Source organism: Chiloscyllium plagiosum, chromosome 16 (genome assembly GCF_004010195.1).
Source record: "Chiloscyllium plagiosum isolate BGI_BamShark_2017 chromosome 16, ASM401019v2, whole genome shotgun sequence".
NCBI lineage: Eukaryota > Metazoa > Chordata > Chondrichthyes > Orectolobiformes > Hemiscylliidae > Chiloscyllium > Chiloscyllium plagiosum.
The window spans coordinates 68,024,166-68,046,572 of record NC_057725.1 but is presented as its reverse complement, the minus strand read 5'-3'; the positions used below and the strand labels follow the sequence as shown (position 1 = coordinate 68,046,572).

Here is a 22,407-nt window from a genome sequence, read left to right as displayed (position 1 = left end):
AGATGTGAAGTGAAGAAACAGATGGAAATTTGTACCATCAGCAGCCATTTGCTCACTATTTCACGCTGAGGTTGGAATTGATTCAGCGGGAAATAGCTGCGCGTTTGGAATGAAACATTCAAATGTTCACCGCGACTGTTCCGTCTTTCAATCAGATCACAGCTGACCTGAAAGCCCTCAACTCCACTTTTCAGCATGTCCCCTCGGACCCACGACTTCCCACTGATTAAAAATCTCACAGACCCTTGGACACAACAGGTTTACGAAGAGTTGCCACTCCTCTTTCAGGGAAGTAGAATTGTGACTTACTCCTGCCATCAAACAAGGTTTTTCCCAAACATCCACAAATGCAGCTGTAAAACATTCAAGGTGGATCCTATCAGCTGAGATTCACCAAGATTCAGCTAAGATATTTTGTTTTTCACCCATTGTTCACAATGAGACTCATGCACACCCCGTAATGGCACCATTTACTCCTCCCCTCTCATTCAGTATGAATGAGGGTTTTAGTGGGCGGCACGGTGGCACAGTGGTTAGCATTGCTGCCTCACAGGGCCAGGGACTCGGGCTCAATTCCCGCCTTCAGCGACTCTCTTTGTTTAGTTTGCACATTCTCCCCGTGTCTGCGTGGGTTTGCTCCGGGTGCTCCGGTTACCTCCCAAAATCCAAAACTGGTACAGGTTAGGTGAATTGGCCATGCTAAAATTGCCTGTAGTGTTAGGTGAAGGGGTAAATGTAGGAGAATGGATTTGGGTGGGTTACGCTTCGGCGGTGCGGTGTGGACTTGTTGGGCTGAAGGGCATTTTTCCACACTGTAAGTAATCAAATTTTACCTCTTTAGCGGTAGATTCAAATTTGGTGGAAATTTTTGCTGACAATATAACGACAGCTGCAACTTCCTCCATCGTCGTGAGTATCTCTGTTTCTATTTCCTGACTTGACTCTCTTTTTAACTTCAGATATCCAGGCAGGCAATTTTGTTACTATTTGCTCATCAACGTTTATTTTCAAAATTGTGTACCTGTTGATGATGTCGTTGTTGATGTTGGTGCTGGAAAGAACACAGTGAATTGTATGAATGTGCAAAATGGAACATCATCCTTTCATTTCTGGAAGCAGATATAAAGCTGACAATCATCAATCATCCTCAATTCACGCATTTGTAAATAATTTACTAAGCAGTTTAACCCAACTACACAGAGAACTTCGTACCTGTTGTTGATGCAGTCGCTGTCCATGCTGGAATAGATGTCAAAACCCAGATCACAAAGAGTTCAAAGTCTTGACATCATCTTTTAAACCAGTGTTCCAGACGCACAGAAGCACTGACTGCACTTCCAAATTAGGAAAGAAATTTATGTTAGAGCAGAGAAATGATGTACAGTAGCTGGGAAAAATCTATTCCATTTCGCTATGTGCTGCTTCAACCGAAATGCTTGTTTGCAACAGTTTGGAAATAAGTTGTCCCAAATGCTGCATAAACCACTCGATTGTTTCCCTCAGGTTTACATTATTACTCACTAATGTGAGTTTGTGAAAACAACTGCACTCACATGGTGTCTACGCTTCAGACCATGTATCACTTGTTATTGATTTAGTTTCATTTCTGATTGACAAGTGAACCCACTCCTCTGCTCATCTGCATTTCCTTTTAAAAGGATATGTATACTTGGGTATTTAACTTCCAGCTCGGATTCCATTGCAGCCACGTTCAGTGATGCTCACAAATTTATATCCACTAATTTCAATCTGCGCTACAACTTCATTCACCTTATTTCACATACTGTACGCATTGATGATCAACACTCTCAGAGTTAGGTTGACTGTCCTCCCCATCTCATAGTTATTCCCTACATTTATCCTCTTCTCAAACTTCTCAATCAATAATTACTTCTAGCCCCTTCACACCCTGACCTATCTGATTCATCAGGATACTGGTCCCCTCATGGTTCAAGACTGAGTCATTGGAAACACAGTCCATTAAGTTATGAAAGTCATGGTGAGAGATAGAGTTGGGCCAGGGGTTATGGCTGGTCACAGCGCTTCCTTCAGTGACGTTGCTTCCAATCAGAGCGAGAAATCGCATGAATTGGGATATCACTTCCAAACTAAATCGCCTCGATATTCCTGAATAAATGACCCAATGTCTAACATTCTTTTCAGTGGTGGAGACCAAATGGGCAGCAAGGTGGCTCAGTGGTAAGCTCTGCAGCATCACAGAGCCTGAGACCTTGGGTTGATTCCAACCTCAGGCGAATGCCTGTGTGGAGTTTGCACATGCTCCCGGTGTCTGCATGGGTTTCCTCCGACTGTCCGACGATTTGGAGGTTTGGTGAATTGGGCTCGCTGAGGTGTCTATAGTCTTTGGGTAAATATAGCGTCAGTGTTAGTGAGGGGAGATGGAGAGTAACAGGGTATGGGAAGGCGTCTGTGTTGGGCGGTCGACGGAAGTTCGGTGCGATAGCATTGGGCCAAATGTCCTGTTTCCACACTGCAGGGATTCTGTGATTCTACACCAGATAGAAGCAAATAGATTCTAGGAATGTAAAATTTCCTGTTGAATTCCACCTAATTTTTTGGTGCAGCATTTCTGTGGTGGCCCGTTGGAGCATATTCCAATTTAAATTAAATCTCCATGAATGGATGCAAGAAAATCTCGGGCCAGGTATTCTCTCACATCTTGGTGATGCAATCTGTGCAACAGCCAGTTTTCACGGGATAAGAGTACAATCGTTATCATTAGGAAATGACGCTATGACATTGCGTGAAGAACTCGAGATTCTGAGTTTCAGTACCTTCCTTAAATGTAATTACAATGAATTTGTTGAGATGAATCGAAAATGATTCAGTTGGTTTTGTTCATTTGGTACCTGTTGTTGAGGTCAAGGTTGTTGTTGGTGCTGTTGTTGTTGATGCTGCAAAGTAAGGGTTTGAATGTTTACATCAGCAGGATATTGAACAATTACAGTAACAGCAAGTATGAAATGATAGATGTGAAGTGAAGAAACAGATGGAAATTTGTACCGTCAGCAATCATTTGTTCACTATTTCACGCTGAGGTTGGAATTGATTCAGCGGGAAATAGCTGCGCGTTTGGAATGAAACATTCATATGTTCCACAATTCAATGTCGTCCCACTCCCATGCCTATGTGCTCGGCATTGTCTTTCTCAGTTCCCAATTTGAACTTCAGAACAACTCATTGTCGCTTTGTACACAGTACCATTGCAGTGAGTGAACTGGCATTCTAGATCTACATGTGTACATGGGGGAAAAAATGCAAGTTTCCAACACAGTGTTAATAACATAATAATTGGTGAATTGTATAATGATTCCGAGATTGAGGACCATGATAAACATGAATAAGATCATAAACCATGCCTACTTTACCTTTGGTTGATGTTGGTATTGGAGCATAAGGGTGGCTGGTCACCCGGGCTAGAAGAAACAAGTAAAATAAAATGATGAGCCGAAATGAAGGTTAATGTCTAACTGAGATGAGCAATGCAATCTAAAAGGTAGGCAGGCGCTGCGTCGAAGTGTGGTGCCGGAAAAGCACATCGGGTCAGACAGCAATGGAGGAGCAGGAGAATCAACGTTTTGGGCATCAGCCCTTCATCAGGCAGGGGAACGCTGTGACTGCAAGACTATTGGATCCATACTTAGCCAATTGTAATGGTATTTTGCATGACATCACAATGCGTTGTTCATGAGACAAATAAAATACCATAAATACGTGAAAAAACATTGTGCAGGGAATAAGGTGGATAATCAAAAATAAGTTTAGTTTTGGGGATAATTTTGACTGATAGCTATTTCTGGTCTGTCTTTTGTATGAAATAGAAATCTGCATTTACTCACTGAATTTGTAGCCTTTGGTTCAGCTGGACCTCGGCTGATGCAGTAAATGCAATGAATGACCTTTCATGTTTGGTGAAAAGTACCACATTCCATCCGCATTCAGTCACCTCAACAAAAATCATTCAATAGAAGGAAATACATATGCATCATTGAACCTGAACAGTCATTCAGTCATAGAGTGACTTGGTCACAGTGACATGACAGGACAGTAAGAGGCCAGTCGGCATCTTGAGTTCATTTTGGGATCGACCACCAAACCAAATCAGAGCTCGAGACAAGATTCAAATGAATCCCTGCTTTTCTACGCCCTACCTCTGTATGAAACCATTGCTGACAGCTTTTCGTGACTGTTGTTGTTCTAGCTGTTTTTCCTGCTTTTCGTGACTGTTGTTGTTCTAGCTGTTTTTCCTGCTGGACAGAAGACACTTGATGGTGTCAACATGCAGAATGGAACATCTGTCATCTATCAGTGTAGAATTCCAGTTGTCAAGTCATCAAATATGATCATGTCAATCATTGTCTAAAATTTCACTGAAAGTTTTATCATTACAGCACAGCTAATTTCATACCTGTTGTTGAAGTTGTCATTGTCGTCGATGCTGGAAAGGATTCAGAATGCATCATCATGGATGGTACGATATCTAAACATCCTTTTATTGTTCAAAGGTAGTGTGACTACAATCAGTACTGACTGCAATTCAAAACTTCGATTCCCTCTGTTAAACACAATACTATTCTGTGCAAAATGTTATTTGAATAATCGAGCTTTGCCATGATCCATTAAAAGTAACTGACAAAGATACGCGATAAGGTTTCATGTTATGATTTTACTACATCTTGAACATTATTCTATGCTTCCTGGGACCAACCGGAAACTCTTGGCATAGCCTCCAAAAGTTCACCTTACTTCTCCTTAATATTCTCGCACTTCCTAAAAGGCAACTTTCTAGAGGGATCTTTCCATGAGCTTTATCCTACACAGCCCTCTACATTTTCAGACTGCACAATTGTGGATGCCTTCAGCTGTTGGTGTGACTGACTCGCCCCAGCACAACTAATGTGCTAAAGCCAAGATGTTGAATTGGTTAGATTGGAAGAAAATATTTTCATCATCCTGGGTATTTTGAATGCTGCAGGATGAGAGACTAGCCGTGTTAATCTTGATCTGTATATAGTCCTTTCTTCATTCATGCATTAGCAGTTGAGCAAGGCAAAAGTCTCCCAATAAACAACATCATCTGAAGAAGTTTTCACTCCTTGGTTTCATTGGATTAAGGTAAATTAAAGAACTGCTTACTTCCCACTGTGCCTCCAACTGGAAGTTCCTCTGTAAGACAGATCAGAATTTGCAAAGCAAATCATAAAATGAAATCTGACTATCAGACATTGTTCAGATAAATCCATGTTTCAGATGTCACTAGAAGTTATACGTTGAGTATGTGAGATGTTAGATGATGATTCCATCAACTTTAAATATCATGAGCTCAATGTTGCATGACCTTAAGACAGCGAGCCCTGTATCTGTTGCAAAAAGTGAGAGTAACTGTTTAAAATGAACGTATCTGCATTGGTGTTCCAGTCTGGAATCCTAGTTCTGCATTTCTGACCTTTTGACAACCATCATTCTAATGATATTGCTGAAAGTAATTATTAATGTCATACCTGTTGTTGAAGTTGCTGGTATTGTTGTTGCTGGAAGACAAATATTGCAAGGGACAAGTGAAGAAAATTCAAAATAACATCACCATCTTTCTGGATAACTTCCCAGTTGTGAATTCTAACGATTCATTTGAAAGATGCTGCTAGAACTAAATGAGAAACTTCATAAAACTGCAAAAGACCGAGACATGCTGAAATTCAGAAAGCAAAAGCGAAATTGCTGTCAAAACCCAACACGTCTGGGAGCTATTCGGGTGCAGTAACAACTCTTCAGAGATTCTGACCAGAAAGCCATCTTAGGTCAACAATATTCAGATGGCATTCTCTTGTAATCTCTTCATTGGAAGCTGCACTTTGCACCAATGGTTTCTGGCTTTCTGGGGACAGAGCCTCCAAGATATCACAAGCGTGACCATCAGCATAACAGTTGGGGTTACTTTGGGAGCACTCACTTTCTTTGTCTCAAAGGGTCTTGACATAATGTTGACAGTTTTGCCATTTGTGACCCAGCTTGTTGGCCAATGAACAATATGAGATCTGGAGAGATTGCAGGCGAGCCCCGTTTTCTGAAGTGAAAACCTGCCAAATTGTTTGTGGGTTGGCAATTGTGAGCAGATATTACCAAGAAATTGTCTGAAGACAAACCTTCTGTTCCCTTGCTATTGGCACCAGTTAGTAAATGAGAAACATCTCGGAAACCTGGCCCCATTCTTTCCTTTTTCAGCAGAAGTATTAGTTGTAAAATGAAAAATATTCGCGCACAGAATATCCTTTTGAAGCCATTTTTGCGACATTACATGCCTTGTTCAGGTTCAGTATCTTAAGTCTAAAAGTGTGTGCAATGGTGAATGAGAATGTTGGAGATTCAATTGATGGTCGGTGCATGCGTCATGCACCTCATGGTAAGGCATTGAAAAACGTTGGAGCAAACGTTGGGGCCGGTCTGCTCACCCCGACTGCTCTGCCTTTCAATCAGATCACAGTTCATCTGGAAACATTCAATTCGACTTTTCATCCTATACCCTCGGACCCTCGACTTCCTACTGATTAAATATCTCATCGATCCTTGAATAAAACAAATTTTCGACGAGTTGCAAAACACTCGTCAAGTAATGTCCGGAGGGAAAAACGTGTCCTCACCTTGTTGAGCTTGGTTGACTCCCCACAGATCAAGTAACCTGTGCTCCTCCACTGTAAAACCTCAAGGTGGATCGTATCAGCTAAGATTCACAGTCAGTTGAAAGACTTTGTGCTTTTAACCCATTGTTCAAAAGCTTCTTGCAAACCACCTAATGGCAGCACTTAATCCTCCGCTCTATTCCAGTATGAACCTATTTAGCGTAAGATTCAAATTTGGAGGAAATATTTGCTGACATAACGGCAGCTGCAACTTCCTCCATCGTCGTGAGTACCTTTGTTTCTATTTCATGACTTGACTCTCTTTTTAACTTCAGATATCCAGGCAGGAATTTTGTTACTATTTGCTCATCAAGGTTTTTTTCAAAATTATGTACCTGTTGATGATGTCATTGTTGATGTTGGTGCTGGAAAGAACACAGTGAATTGTGTGAATGTTCAGAATGGAGCACCATCCCTTCATTTCCGGAAGCAAATGTACAGCTGACAATCATCAATCATCCTCATTTCATGCATTGGAGAAGAACTTACTAAACAATTTAACCCAACGACACAGACAAATTCGTACCTGTTGTTGATGCAATCGCTGTGGATGCTGAAAAAGATATCAAAAATGAGATCATAAAGAGTTCAAAGTCTTGACATCATCTTTAAAAGCAGGGTTCAGACACACAAAAGCAGTGAGTGCAATTTCAAATCCGGGAGCAAATTTATATCAGAGAAGAGAAATAATGTACAGTAGCTAAGAAAAATCTATTCCGTTTCGCTATGTTCTTTTTCATCTGAAATGCTTCTTTGCAACAGTTTCGAAACAAGTTGTCCGAAGTGTTGCATGAACCACTTGATTTGTTTCCCTCAGGTTTACATTACTACACACTGGTTCTCTCCTGGCGTCTACGCTTCATACCCTGTATTACTTGTTTCATTTAGTTTCATTTCTGATTGCCAATCGAACTGCTCCTCTGCTCATCTGCATTTCCTTTCAAAAGAATATATACCCTTGGATATTTAAGTTCCAGCTCTGATCCCATTGCAGCCACGTTGGGCGATGCTTACAAATTTGGAGCCATCAATTTCAATCTGCGCTACAACTTCATTTACCGCATTTTATATAAAGTTTGTGAGAAGATTTGTAGCTCGGGTGCTCGTTGCTGTGGTTCTGTACGCCGAGCTGGAAGTTTTTGTTGCAAACGTTTCGTCCCCTGTCTCGGTGACATCCTCAGTGCTTGGGAGCCTCTTGTGAAGCCCTTCTGTGGTGTTTCCTCCGGCATTTATAGTGCCCTGTCCATGCCGCTTCCGGTTGTCAGTTTCAGCTGTCCGCTGTAGTGGCGGTATATTGGGTCCAGGTCTATGTGTTTGTTGATGGAGTTTGTGGATGAGTGCCATGCTTTCGTAGCCACTCACGCAGACGACAAGCAACATGAATTTGACTGGGACAACACTACCATTATAGGGCAAGCCAAACAAAGAACAGCCAGGGAATTCCTAGAAGCATGGCACTCATCCACAAACTCCATCAACAAGCACAGAGACCGGGACCCAATATACCGGCCACTACAGCGGACAGCTGAAACTGACAACCTGAAGCGGCAGGGACAGGCCACGACAAATGCCGGAGGAAACACCAGAGAAGCGCTTCACAGGAGGCTCCGAAGCACTGAGGATGTCACCTAGATAGGGGACGAAACGTTTGCAACAAAAACTTCCAGCTCGGCGAACAGAACCACAGCATTTTATATACAGCACGCTTTGAAGAACAACACCCTCAGTACGAAGCTGACTGTCCTCCCCGTCTCACAGTAGTTCCCTACATTTGTCCGCTCCTCAACCCTCTCAATCATTAATTATTTCCAGCCTCTTCCACATCCTGATCTATTTGATTCATCAGGATACTGGGCCCCTCGTGGTTCAAGACAGAGTCACGGAAACGCAGTCCACTAAGCTATGAAGGTGAGGATGAGCGATTGACCTGGGAGGGGTTTCCGTCTGGTCACAGTGCCTCCTTCAGTGACATTGTTTTCTATCAGAGTTAGAACAAGCATGTAGGAGGTATCATTTCCAGAGTAAATATCCAGGATATTCCTGAGTAAATGACCCAATGTCTGACATTGTGTTCAGTGTTGGAGACTGAATGGGGAGCAAGGTGGCTCAGTGGTTAGCACTGCAGATTGACAGCGTTAGGGACCTGGGTTTAATACCAGCTTCGGGCGGCCGCCAATGTGTTTTTTGCACTTTCTCCCTGTGTCTGCGTGAGTTTCCACCCACAGTCCGAATATGTGCAGGTTTGGTGAATGGGATCAGCTAAGTTGCCCATCGTGTTTGGGTATGTGTAGCGTCGGTGTTAGTGAGGGGAAATGTGGAGTATTAGGGTATGGGAACACATCTGCTTGGGATGCTCTCCGGAGGTTCGGCGTGAACCCGTTGGGCCAAATATCCTGTTTCCACACTGCAGGGATTCTGTGATTCAAAACCAGACAGAAGCAATTAGATTCACAGAAAATTCAATGTCCTGTTGAATTTCATCCAATTTATGTGTTGCAGCATCTCACATGTGCCCGTTTGGATCAACTCCCAGTTTAAATTAAATCTCCGTGAATGGATACAACACAATTTGGGCCAGGCATGCTCTCAAAACTTCTTGATGCAATCTGTGCGATAGTCAGTTTCTACGGGATGAGGGTATAATCATTATCGTGAGTAAATGACGCTATGACCTTGCGTGAAGAACACCAGATTCCGAGTTTCAGTACGTTCCTTAAAAGTAATTACAATGACTTTGTTGAAGTGAATCGAAAATGATTCAGTTGGTTTTGTTCATTTGATACCTGTTGTTGAAGTCAAGGTTGTTGTTGGTGCTGTTGTTGTCGATGCTGCAAAGTAAGGATTTGAATGTTTACACCGGCAGGGTATTGAACAATTGCAGCAACAGCAAATATGAAATAACAGATGTGAAGTGAAGAAACAGATGGAAATTTGTACCATCAGCAGCCATTTGCGCACTATTTCACGCTGAGTTAGTAATCGATTCAACGGGAAATAGCTGCGCGTTTGGAATGAAACATTCAAATGTTCACCGCGAGTGTTCCGTCTTTCAATCAGATCACAGCCGACCTGAAAGCGCTCAACTCCACTTTTCAGCATGTACCCTCGACTTTCCACTGATTAAAAATCTCACAGAGCCTTGGATACAACAAATTTACGAAGAGTTGCCACTCCTCTTTCAGGGAGGTAGAATTTTGACTTACTCCTGCCGTCAAACAAGGTTTTGCCCAAACATCCACAAATGCAGCTGTAAAACATTCAAGGTAGATTCTACCAAGATTCACAATCTGCTGCAAGATTTTTTGTTTTTCACCCATTGTTCACAATGAGACTTATGCACACCCCATAATGGCACCATTTACTCCTCCCCTCTAATTCAGTATTAGTGAGGGTTTTAGTGGGCGGCACCGTGGCACAGTGGTTCGCACTGCTGCCTCACAGGGCCAGAGACTCGGGCTCAATTCCCGCCTCAGGCGACTCGCTGTGTGGAGTTTGCACATTCTCCCCGTGCCTGCGTGGGTTTCCTCCGGGTGCTCCGGTTTCCTCCCAAAATCCAAAAAAGGTGAATTGGCCATGCTAAAATTGCCCGTAGTGTTAGGTGAAGGGGTAAATGTAGGAGAATGGGTGGGTTCCGCTTCGGCGGTACGGTGTGGACTTGTTGGGCCGAAGTGCATGTTTCCACACTGTAAGTAATCAAATTTTACCTCTTTAGCGGTAGATTCAAATTTGGTGGAAATATTTGCTGACAATATAACGGCAGCTGCATCTTCCTCCACCGTCGTGAGTATCTCTGTTTCTATTTCCCGACTTGACTCTCTTTTTAACTTCAGATATCAAGGCAGGCAATTTTGTTACCATTTGCTCATCAACGTTTATTTTCAAAATTATGTACCTGTTGATGATGTCGTTGTTGATGTTGGTGCTGGAATGAACACAGTGAATTGTATGAACGTGCAAATTGGAACATCATCCTTTCATTTCTGGAAGCACTTACAAAGCTGACAATCATCAATCATCCTCAATTCACGCATTTGTAAATAATTTACTAAACCGTTTAACCCAACAACACAGAGAAATTCGTACCTGCTGTTGATGCAGTCGCTGTCCATGCTGGAAAAGATGTCAAAAACGAGATCACAAAGAGTTCAAAGTCTTGACATCATCTTTTAAACCAGTGTTCCAGACGCACAGAAGCACTGACTGCACTTCCAAATTAGGAAGCAAATTTATGTTAGAGCAGAGAAATGATGTACAGTAGCTTCGAAAAATCTATTCCATTTCGCTATGTGCTCTTTCAACCGAAATGCTTGTTTGCAATAGTTTGGAAATAAGTTGTCCCAAATGCTGCATAAACCACTTGATTGTTTCCCTCAGGTTTACATTATTACTCACTAATGTGAGTTTGTGAAAACAACTACACTCACATGGTGTCTACACTTCAGACCATGTATCACTTGTTATTGATTTAGTTTCATTTCTGATTGAGAAGTGAACCCACTCTTCAGCTCATCTGCATTTCCTTTTAAAAGGATATGTATACTTGTGTATTTAACTTCCAGCTCGGATTCCATTGCAGCCACGTTCAGTGATGTTCACAAATTTATATCCACTAATTTCAATCTGCGCTACAACTTCATTCACCTTATTTCACATACTGCACTCATTGCTGATCAACAATCTCAGAGCGAGGTTGACTGTCCTCCCCATCTCATAGTTATCCCCTACATTTATCCTCTTCTCAAACTTCTCTATCCATAATTACTTCTAGCCCCTTCCACACCCTGACCTATCTGATTCATCAGGATACTGGTCCCCTCATGGTTCAAGACTGAGTCATTGGAAACACAGTCCATTAAGTTATGAAAGTCATGGTGAGTGATAGAGTTGGGTCAGGGGTTATGACTGGTCACAGTGCTTCCTTCAGTGATGTTGCTTTCAATCAGAGCGAGAAATCGCATGAATTGGGATATCACTTCCAGACTAAATCGCCTCGATATTCCAGAATAAATGACCCAATGTCTAACATTCTTTTCAGTGGTGGAGACCAAATGGGCAGCTAGGTGGCTCAGTGGTTAGCACTACAGCTTCACAGAGCCCGGGACCTTGATTTGATTCCAACGTCAGGCGAATGCCTTTACGAACATGCTCCCTGTGTCTGCATGGGTTTCCTCCCACAGTCCGACGATGTGGAGGTTTGGTGAATTGGGCCAGCTGAAGTGTCCATAGTCTTTGTGTATATATAGCGTCAGTGTTAGTGAGGGGAGATGGAGAGTAACAGGGTATGGGAAGGCGTCTGAGTTGGGCGCTCTACGGAAGTTCGGTGCGAAAGCATTGGGCCAAATGTCCTGTTTCCACACTGCAGGGATTCTGAGATCCTACACCAGAGTGAAGCAAATAGATTCGAGGAATGTAAAATTTCCTATTGAATTCCGTCTAATTTATTGTTGCAGCATTTCTGAGGTGTCCCGTTGGAGCATATCCCAATTTAAATTAAATCTCCGTGAATGGATGCAAGAAAATCTTGGGAAGGTATTCTCTCACATCTTGGTGATGCAATCTGTGCAACAGCCAGTTTCCACGGGATAAGAGTACAATCATTACCGTTAGGAAATAACGCAATGACCTTGCGTGAAGGACTCGAGATTCTGAGTTTCAGTATCTTCCTTAAATGTAATTACAATGAATTTGTTGAGGTTAATCGAAAATGATTCAGTTGGTTTTGTTCATTTGGTACCTGTTGTTGAGGTCAAGGTTGTTGTTGGTGCTGTTGTTGTTGATGCTGCAAAGTAAGGATTTGAATGTTTACATCAGCAGGATATTGAACAATTAAAGCAGCAGCAAGTATGAAATGATAGATGTGAAGTGAAGAAACAGATGGAAATTTGTGCCGTCAGCAATCATTTGTTCACTATTTCATGCTGAGGTTGGAACTGATTCAGCGGGAAATAGCTGCGCGTTTGGAATGAAACATTCATATGTTCCACAATTCAATGTCGTCCAACTCCCATGCCTAGGTGCTCTGCATTGTCTTTCTCAGTTCCCACGTTGAACTTCAGAACAATATGTTGTCGCTTTGTACACAGTACCATTGCAGGGAGTGAACTGGCATTCTAGATGTACATGTGTACATGGGGGAAAAAAAGCAAGTTCCCAACACAGTGTTAATAACATAATAATTGGTGAAATTTGTGATGTTTCCGAGGCTACTGCTGGTAGATTGAGGACCAAGATAAACATGAATAAGATCATAAACCATGCCTACTTTACCTTTGGTTGATGTTGGTATTGGAGCATAAGGGTGGCTGGTCACCCGGGCGAGAAGAAACAAGTAAAATAAAATGATGAGCCGAAATGAAGGTTAATGTCTGACTGAGATGAGCAATGCAATCTAACAGGTAGGCAGGTGCTGGGTCGAAGTGTGGTGCCGGAAAAGCACATCGGGTCAGACAGCAATGGAGGAGCAGGAGAATCAACGTTTTGGGCATCAGCCCTTCATCAGGCAGGAGAACGCTGCGACTGCAAGACTATTGGATCCATACTTAGCCAATTCTAATGCTATTTTGTATGACAAACACAATGCATTGTTCATGAGACAAATAGAATACCATAAATACGTGAAAAACATTGTGCAGGGAATAAGGTGGAGAATCAAAAATAAGTTTAGTTTTGGGGATAATTTTGATTGATAGCTATTTCTGCTCCGTCTTTTGTATGAAACAGAAATCTGCATCTCCTCAGTGAATTTTTAGCCTTTGGTTCAGCTGGACCTCGGCTGATGCATTAAAAGCAATGAATGACCTTTCATGTTTGGTGAACAGTACTACATTCCATCTGCATTCATGGATACGCGATAAGATTTCATTTTATGATTTTACTACATCTTGAACATCATTTTATGCTTCCTGGGACCAACCGGAAACTCTTGGCACAGCCTCCAAAAGTTCACCTTACTTCTCCTTAATATTTTCGCACTTCCTAAAGGGATCATTCCATGAGCTTTATCCTACACAGCCCTCTACATTTTCAGACTTCACAATTGTGGATGCCGTCAGCTGTGGGTATGACTGACTCGCCCCAGCACAACGAATGTGCTGAAGCCAAGATGTTGAATTGGTTAGATTGGAAGAAAATAGTTTCCTCATCCTGGGTATTTTGAATGCTGCAGGATGAGAGACTAGCCGTGTTAATCTTGATCTGTATATAGTCTTTTCTTCTTTCATGCATTAGCATTTGAGCAAGGCAAAAGTCTCCCAATAAACAACATCATCTGAAGAAGTTTTGACTCCTTGGTTTCATTGGATTAAAGTAAATTAAAGAACTGCTTACTTCCCACTGTGCCTCCAACTGGAAGTTCCTCTGTAAGACAGATCAGAATTTGCAAAGCAAATCATAAAATGAAATCTGACAATCAGACATTGTTCAGATAAATCCATGTTTCAGATGTCACTAGAAGTTATACGGTGAGCATGTGAGATGTTAGATGATGATTCCATCAACTTTAAATATCATGAACTCAATGTTGCATGACCTGAAGACAGCGAGCCCTGTATCTGTTGCAAACAGTGACATTAACTGTTTAAAATGAATGTATCTGCATTGGTGTTCCAGTCTGGAATCCTAGTTCTGCATTTCTGACTTTTTGACAACCATCATTCTAATGACATTGCTGAAAGTCTATTATTAATGTCATACCTGTTGTTGAAGTTGCTGGTATTGTTGTTGCTGGAAGACAAATATTGCAAGGGACAAGTGAAGAAAATTCAAAATAACATCACCATCTTTCTGGATAACCCTCCAGTTGTGAATTCTAAAGATTCATTTGAAAGATGCGGCTAGAACTAAATGAGAAACTTCATAAAACTGCAAAAGACCGAGACATGCTGAAATTCAGAAACAAAAGCGAAATTGCTGTCAAAACCCAACACGTCTGGTAGCTTTTCGGGTGCAGTAACAATTCTTCAGAGATTCTGACCAGAAAGCCATCTTAGGTCAACAATATTCAGATGGCATTCTCTTGTAATCTCTTCATTGGAGGCTGCACTTTGCACCAATGGTTTCTGGCTTTCTGGGGACAGAGCCTCCAAGATATCACAAGCGTGACCATCAGCATAACGGTGGGGGTTACTTTGGGAGCACTCACTTTCTTTGTCTCCAAGGGTCTGCAACTTCCTCCATCGTCGTGAGTATCTCTGTTTCTATTTCATGACTTGACTCTCTTTTTAACTTCAGATATCCAGGCAGGAATTTTGTTACTATTTGCTCATCAAGGTTTTTTTCAAAATTATGTACCTGCTGATGATGTCATTGTTGATGTTGGTGCTGGAAAGAACACAGTGAATTGTATGAATGTGCTGAATGGAACACCATCCCCTCATTTCTGGAAGCAGATATACAGCTGACAATCATCAGTCTTCCTCATTTCATGCATTGGAGAAGAACTTACTAAACAGTTTAACCCAACGACACAGACAAATTCGTACCTGTTGTTGATGCAATCGCTGTTGATGCTGAAAAAGATATCAAAAATGAGATCATAAAGAGTTCAAAGTCTTGACATCATCATTAAAAGCAGTGTTCCAGACACACAAAAGCAGTGACAGCAACTCCAAATTCGGGAGCAAATTTACATCAGAGAAGAGAAATGATGTACAGGAGCTAAGAAAAATCTATTCCGTTTCGCTTTGTTCCATTTCATCTGAAATGCTTCTTTGCAACAGTTTGGAAATAAGTTGTCCGAAATGTTGCATCAACCACTTGATTTGTTTCCCTCAGATTTACATTACTACACACTGGTTCTCTCCTGGAGTCTACGCTTCATACCCTGTATTACTTGTTTCATTTACTTTCATTTCTGATTGCCAAGCGAACTGCTCCTCTGCATTTCCTTTCAAAAGGATATGTATCCTTGGATATTTAATTACCAGCTCTGATCCGATTGCAGCCACGTTCGGCGATACTTACAAATTTGGAGCCATCAGTTTCAATCTGCGCTACAACTTCATTTACCGCATTTTATATACTGCACGCGTTGAAGAACAACACCCTCAGTGCGAAGTTGACTGTCCTCCCCGTCTCACAGTTGTTCCCTACATTTGTCCGCTCCTCAACTCTCTCAATCATTAATTATTTACACATCCTGATCTATTTGATTCATCAGGATAATGGTCCCCTCGTAGTTCAAGACAGAGTCACGGAAACGCAGTCCATCAAGCTATGAAGGTGAGCGATTGACCTGGGAGGGGTTTCCGTCTGGTCACAGTGCCTCCTTCAGTGACATTGCTTTCTAACAGAGTTAGAACAAGCATGAAGTAGGTATCACTTCCAGGATATTCCTGAGTAAATGACCCAATGTCTGACATTGTGTTCAGTGTTGAAGACTGAATGGGTAGCAAGGTGGCTCAGTGGTTAGCGCTGCAGCTTCACAGCGATAGGGACCTGGGTTTGATACCAGCTTCGGGCGACTGCCTATGTGGACTTTGCACTTTCTCCCTGTGTCTGCGTGGGTTTCCTCCCACAGTCCGAAGATGTGCAGGTTTGGCGAATGGGGACAGCTAAGGTGCCCATAGTGTTTGGGTATGTGAGGGTAAATGTGGAGCAATACGATATGGGAACACGTCTGGGTAGGATGCTCTACGGAGGTACGGCGTGAACCCGTTGAACCAAATATCCTGTTTCCACACTGCAGGGATTCTGTGATTCCATACCAGACAGAAGTAATTAGATTCATAGAATGTTCAATGTCCCGTTGAATTTCATCTAATTTATGTTTTGCAGCATCTCACATGTGCCCGTTTGGACCAACTCCCAGTTTAAATTAAATCTCCGTGAATGGATACAACACAATTTGGGCCAGGCATGCTCCCAAAACTTCGTGATGCAATCTGTGCGATAGTCAGTTTCTACGGGATGAAGGTATAATCATTATCGTGAGTAAATGACGCTATGACCTTGCGTGAAGAACACCAGATTGCGAGTTTCAGTACGTTTCTTAAAAGTAATTACAATGACTTTGTTGAAGTGAATCGAAAATGATTCAGTTGGTTTTGTTCATTTGATACCTGTTGTTGAAGTCAAGGTTGTTGTTGGTGCTGTTGTTGTCGATGCTGCAAAGTAAGGATTTGAATGTTTACACCGGCAGGGTATTGAACAATCACAGCAACAGCAAATATTAAATAATAGATGTGAAGTGAAGAAACAGATGGAAATTTACAGCAACAGCAATGAATTCTTGACAGTTTAATGTTAATGCTGATTCAGTGAAAGGGAGAAAACAATTATTTTCATTATGCAAGTGCTGCACTGGACACTGAGGAATAGCAATTATAGAGGAATGGAAGGATGCAATTGTATTGGTGGCAGACCAGAAAAGTTCATTAGATTACTTCCAGAGATGCGAAGCTTGTCTTATGAAGGGGATTGTACAATTGAGGCCTATACTCACCAGAGTTTAGAAGGATGAGAGGTTAAAACTCTTGCCTCGTTGAAACATGTGAGGTTCATAAGATATAGAAAACATCTGCTGTAGCTGTTCGAGTCAGAATCCATTCTTATAACAACATGTAACTGACTAATTGAATATTAAAATACATCACTGACATCACCAAACGCAATGGTCATTTAACCAAAAGAAGTGGAGGGTGATGCTCGATTGCCCTCCATATGGTTATTGTCAGGATATCAAAACCCATCCAGATCCAAATCTCAACGCTAATCTTAAATGTCACACAGGGCAGCTACAATACCTCCCATAACCTCAGTAGACATAATATTCTATCCATACCAAAAAATTATCAATAGCACGTTCTTTACTGCATACCAATTGTAGATGTTATCGTTGATGTTGGTGCTGTAAAGAAAACAATGAATTGTGGGAATATGCAGAATGGAAAGTCATCCCCTCATCTTTCAGTGAAAAAAACGAGCTGGTAAGTCATCAAACAAGCTTTCCAAACTTTTACTGAACATTTTGTCACAACAACACAAATTCATACCTGTTGTTAAGGTAATTGTTGTCAATGTTGGAAAAGATGCAGAAAGTGAGATTATGCTCTGTTCGAAGTCATCACATCACCTTTAAAAGCACTGTACCAGACTCATAAAAACAGTGACTGCACTTCCAAATGAGGGAAGAACTTTATGATAGTGCAGAGAAATGAAATGCAGTGGCTCATAAAAATTGTTTTGAAGCAAATTTATGTTAGAGCAGAGAAATGATGTACAGTAGCTTAGAAAAATCTATTCCATTTCGCTATGTGCTCTTTCAACCGAAATGCTTGTTTGCAATAGTTTGGAAATAAGTTGTCCCAAATGCTGCATAAACCACTTGATTGTTTCCCTCAGGTTTACATTATTACTCAATAATGTGAGTTTGTGAAAACAACTACACTCACATGGTGTCTACGCTTCAGACCATGTATCACTTGTTATTGATTTAGTTTCATTTCTGATTGAGAAGTGAACCCACTCCTCTGCTCATCTGCATTTCCTTTTAAAAGGATATGTATACTTGGGTATTTAACTTCCAGTTCGGATTCCATTGCAGCCACGTTCAGTGATGCTCACAAATTTATATCCACTAATTTCAATCTGCGCTACAACTTCATTCACCTTATTTCACATACTGCACTCATTGCTGATCAACAATCTCAGAGCGAGGTTGACTGTCCTCTCCATCTCATAGTTATTCCCTACATTTATCCTCTTCTCAAACTTCTCAATCAATAATTGCTTCTAGCCCCTTCCACACCCTGACCTATCTGATTCATCAGGAAATTGGGTACCCTCATGGTTCAAGACTGAGTTATTGGAAACACAGTCCCTTAAGTTATGAAAGTCATGGTGAGTGATAGAGTTGGGTCAGGGGTTATGACTGGTCACAGCGCTTCCTTCAGTGACATTGCTTTCAGAGTTAGAAATCGCATGAATTGGGATATCGCTTCCAGACAAAATCGCCTCGATATTCCTGAATAAATGACCCAATGTCTAACATTCTTTTCAGTGGTGGAGACCAAATAGGCAGCAAGGTGGCTCAGTGGTTAGCACTACAGCTTCACAGAGCCCGGGACCTTGATTTGATTCCAACGTCAGGCGAATGCCTGTATGAACATGCTCCCTGTCTCTGCATGGGTTTCCTCCCACAGTCCGACGATGTGGAGGTTTGGTGACTTGGGCCAGCTGAAGTGTCCATAGTCTTTGTGTATATATAGCGTCATTGTTGGTGAGGGGAGATGGAGAGTAACACGGTATGGGAAGGCGTCTGGGTTGAGCTCTACGGAAGTTCAGTGCGAAAGCATTGGGCCAAATGTCCTGTTTCCACTCTGCAGGGATTTTGAGGTTCTACACCAGATCGAAGCAAATAGATTCTAGGAATGTAAAATTTCCTGTTGAATTCCGTCTAATTTATTGTTGCAGCATTTCTGAGGTGTCCCGTTGGAGAATATCCCAATTTAAATTAAATCTCCATGAATGGATGCAAGAAAATCTTGCGCCAGGTATTCTCTCACATCTTTGTGATGCAGTCTGTGCAACAGCCAGTTTCCACGGGATAAGAGTACAATCATTATCGTTACGAAATGACGCTATGACCTTGCGTGAAGAACTCGAGATTCTGAGTTTCAGTACATTCCTTAAATGTAATTACAATGAATTTGTTGAAATGAATCGAAAATGATTCAGTTGGATTTGTTCATTTGGTACCTGTTGTTGAAGTCAAGGTTGTTGTTGGTGCTGTTGTTGTTGATGCTTCAAAGTAAGGATTTGAATGTTTCCATCAGCAGGATATTGAACAATTACAGCAGCAGCAAGTATGAAATGATAGATGTGAAGTGAAGAAACAGATGGAAATTTGCACCGTCAGCAATCATTTGTTCACTATTTCATGCTGAGGTTGGAATTGATTCAGCGGGAAATAGCTGCGTGTTTGGAATGAAACATTCATATGTTCCACAATTCAATGTCGTCCCACTCCCATGCCTTGGTGCTCTGCATTGTCTTTCTCAGTTCCCACATTGAACTTCAGAACAATACATTGTCACTTTGTACACAGTACCATTGCAGGGAGTGAACTGGCATTCTGGGTCTACATGTGTACATGGGGGAAAAAAAGCAAGTTCCCAACTCAGTGTTAATAACATAATAATTGGTGAATTGTATAATGTTTCCGAGGCTACTGCTGGTAGATTGAGGACCAAGATAAACATGAATAAGATCATAAACCATGCCTACTTTACCTTTGGTTGATGTTGGTATTGGAGCATAAGGGTGGCTGGTCACCCGGGCTAGAAGAAACAAGCAAAATAAAATGATGAGCCGAAATGAAGGTTAATGTCTGACTGAGATGAGCAATGCAATCTGACAGGTAGGCAGGTGCTGGGTTGAAGTGTGGTGCCGTATAATCACATCGGGTCAGACAGCGTCGGAGGAGCAGGAGAATCAACGTTTTGGGCATAAGCCATTCATCAGGCAGGAGAACGCTGCGACTGCAAGACTATTGGATCCATACTTAGCCAATTCTAATGCTATTTTGTATGACAAACACAATGCATTGTTCATGAGACAAATAGAATTCCGTAAATACGTGAAAAACGATTGTGCAGGGAATAAGGTGGAGAATCAAAAATAAGTTTAGTTTTGGGGATAATTTTGACTGATAGCTATTTCTGGTCCGTCTTTTGTATGAAATAGAAATCTGCATCTTCTCACTGAATTTGTAGCCTTTGGTTCAGCTGAACCTCGGCTGATGCAGTAAAAGCAATGAATGACCTTTCATGTTTGGTGAAAAGTACTACATTCCATCCGCATTCAGTCACCTCAACAAAAATCGTTCAATAGAAGGAAATACATATGCATCATTGAACCTTAACAGTCATTCAGTCATAGAGTGACTTGGTCACAGTGACATGACAGGACAGTAAGAGGCCAGTCGACATTTTGAGATAGACCACCAAACCAAATCAGAGCTCGAGACAAGGTTCAAATGAATCCCTGCTTTTGTACGCACTACCTCTGTATGAAACCATTGCTGACAGCTTTTCGTGACTGTTGTTGTTCTAGCTGTTTTTCCTGCTGGACAGAAGACACTTGATGGTGTCAACATGCAGAATGGAACATCTGTCATCCATCAGTGTAGAATTCTAGTTGTCAAGTCATCAAATATGATCATGTCAATCATTGTCTAAAATTTCACTGAAAGTTTTTTCAACACAGCACAGCTAATTTCATACCTGTTGTTGAAGTTGTCATTGTCGTCGATGCTGGAAAGGATTCAGAATGCATCATCATGGATGGTACGATATCGAAACATCCTTTTATTGTTCAAAGGTAGTGTGACTACAATCAGTACTGACTGCAATTCAAAACTTCGATTCCCTCTGTTAAACACAATACTATTCTGTGCAAAATGTTATTTGAATAATCGAGCTTTGCCATGATCCATTAAAAGTAACTGACAAAGATACGCGATAAGGTTTCATGTTATGATTTTACTACATCTTGAACATTATTTTATGCTTCCTGGGACCAACCAGAAACTCTTGGCACAGCCTCCAAAAGTTCACCTTACTTCTCCTTAATATTCTCGCACTTCCTAAAAGGCAACTTTCTAGAGGGATCATTCCATGAGCTTTATCCTACACAGCTCTCTTCATTTTCAGACTGCACAATTGTGGATGCCTTCAGCTGTTGGTGTGACTGACTCGCCCCAGCACAACTAATGTGCTGAAGCCAAGATGTTGAATTGGTTAGATTGGAAGAAAATATTTTCCACATCCTGGGTATTTTGAATGCTGCAGGATGAGAGACTAGCCGTGTTAATCTTGATTTGTATATAGTCCTTTCTTCTTTCAGGCATTAGCATTTGAGCAAGGCAAAAGTCTCCCAATAAACAACATCATCTGAAGAAGTTTTGACTCCTTGGTTTCATTGGATTAAAGTAAATTAAAGAACTGCTTACTTCCCACTGTGCCTCCAACTGGAAGTTCCTCTGTAAGACAAATCAGAATTTGCAAAGCAAATCATAAAATGAAATCTGACTATCAGACATTGTTCAGATAAATCCATGTTTCAGATGTCACTAGACGTTATACGTTGAGTATGTGAGATGTTAGATGATGATTCCATCAACTTTAAATATCATGAGCTCAATGTTGCATGACCTTCAGACATCGAGCCCTGTATCTGTTGCAAACAGTGACAGTAACTGTTTAAAATGAATGTATCTGCATTGCTGTTCCAGTCTGGAATCCTAGTTCTGCATTTCTGACTTTTTGACAACCATCATTCTAATAACATTGCTGAAAGTCTATTATTAATGTCATACCTGTTGTTGAAGTTGCTGGTATTGTTGTTGCTGGAAGACAAATATTGCAAGGGACAAGTGAAGAAAATTCAAAATAACATCACCATCTTTCTGGATTACTTCCCAGTTGTGAATTCTAAAGATTCATTTGAAAGATGCGGCTAGAACTAAATGAGAAACTTCATAAAACTGCAAAAGACCGAGACATGCTGAAATTCAGAAACAAAAGCGAAATTGCTGTCAAAACCCAACATGTCTGGGAGCTATTCGGGTGCAGTAACAACTCTTCAGAGATTCTGACCAGAAAGCCATCTTAGGTCAACAATATTCAGATGGAATTCTCTTGTAATCTCTTCATTGGAGGCTGCACTTTGCACCAATGGTTTCTGGCTTTCTGGGGACAGAGCCTCCAAG

General features: G+C 41.4%; 1 protein-coding gene across 1 annotated transcript in view; it reads right to left on the bottom strand.

Annotated features, from left to right (window-relative positions):
* LOC122558129 (mucin-6-like) overlaps positions 1–22,407 on the bottom strand; it is a 189,202-nt gene that overhangs the window by 11,194 nt on the left and 155,601 nt on the right. The window contains exons 23-27 of the mRNA XM_043706448.1: positions 15,179–15,205; positions 14,391–14,420; positions 12,433–12,477; positions 10,782–10,808; positions 7,225–7,251 (exon numbers count right to left, since the gene is read on the bottom strand). Coding sequence (XP_043562383.1) covers positions 7,225–7,251; positions 10,782–10,808; positions 12,433–12,477; positions 14,391–14,420; positions 15,179–15,205 — 156 coding nt within the window. The remainder of the gene's footprint in view (positions 1–7,224; positions 7,252–10,781; positions 10,809–12,432; positions 12,478–14,390; positions 14,421–15,178; positions 15,206–22,407) is intronic.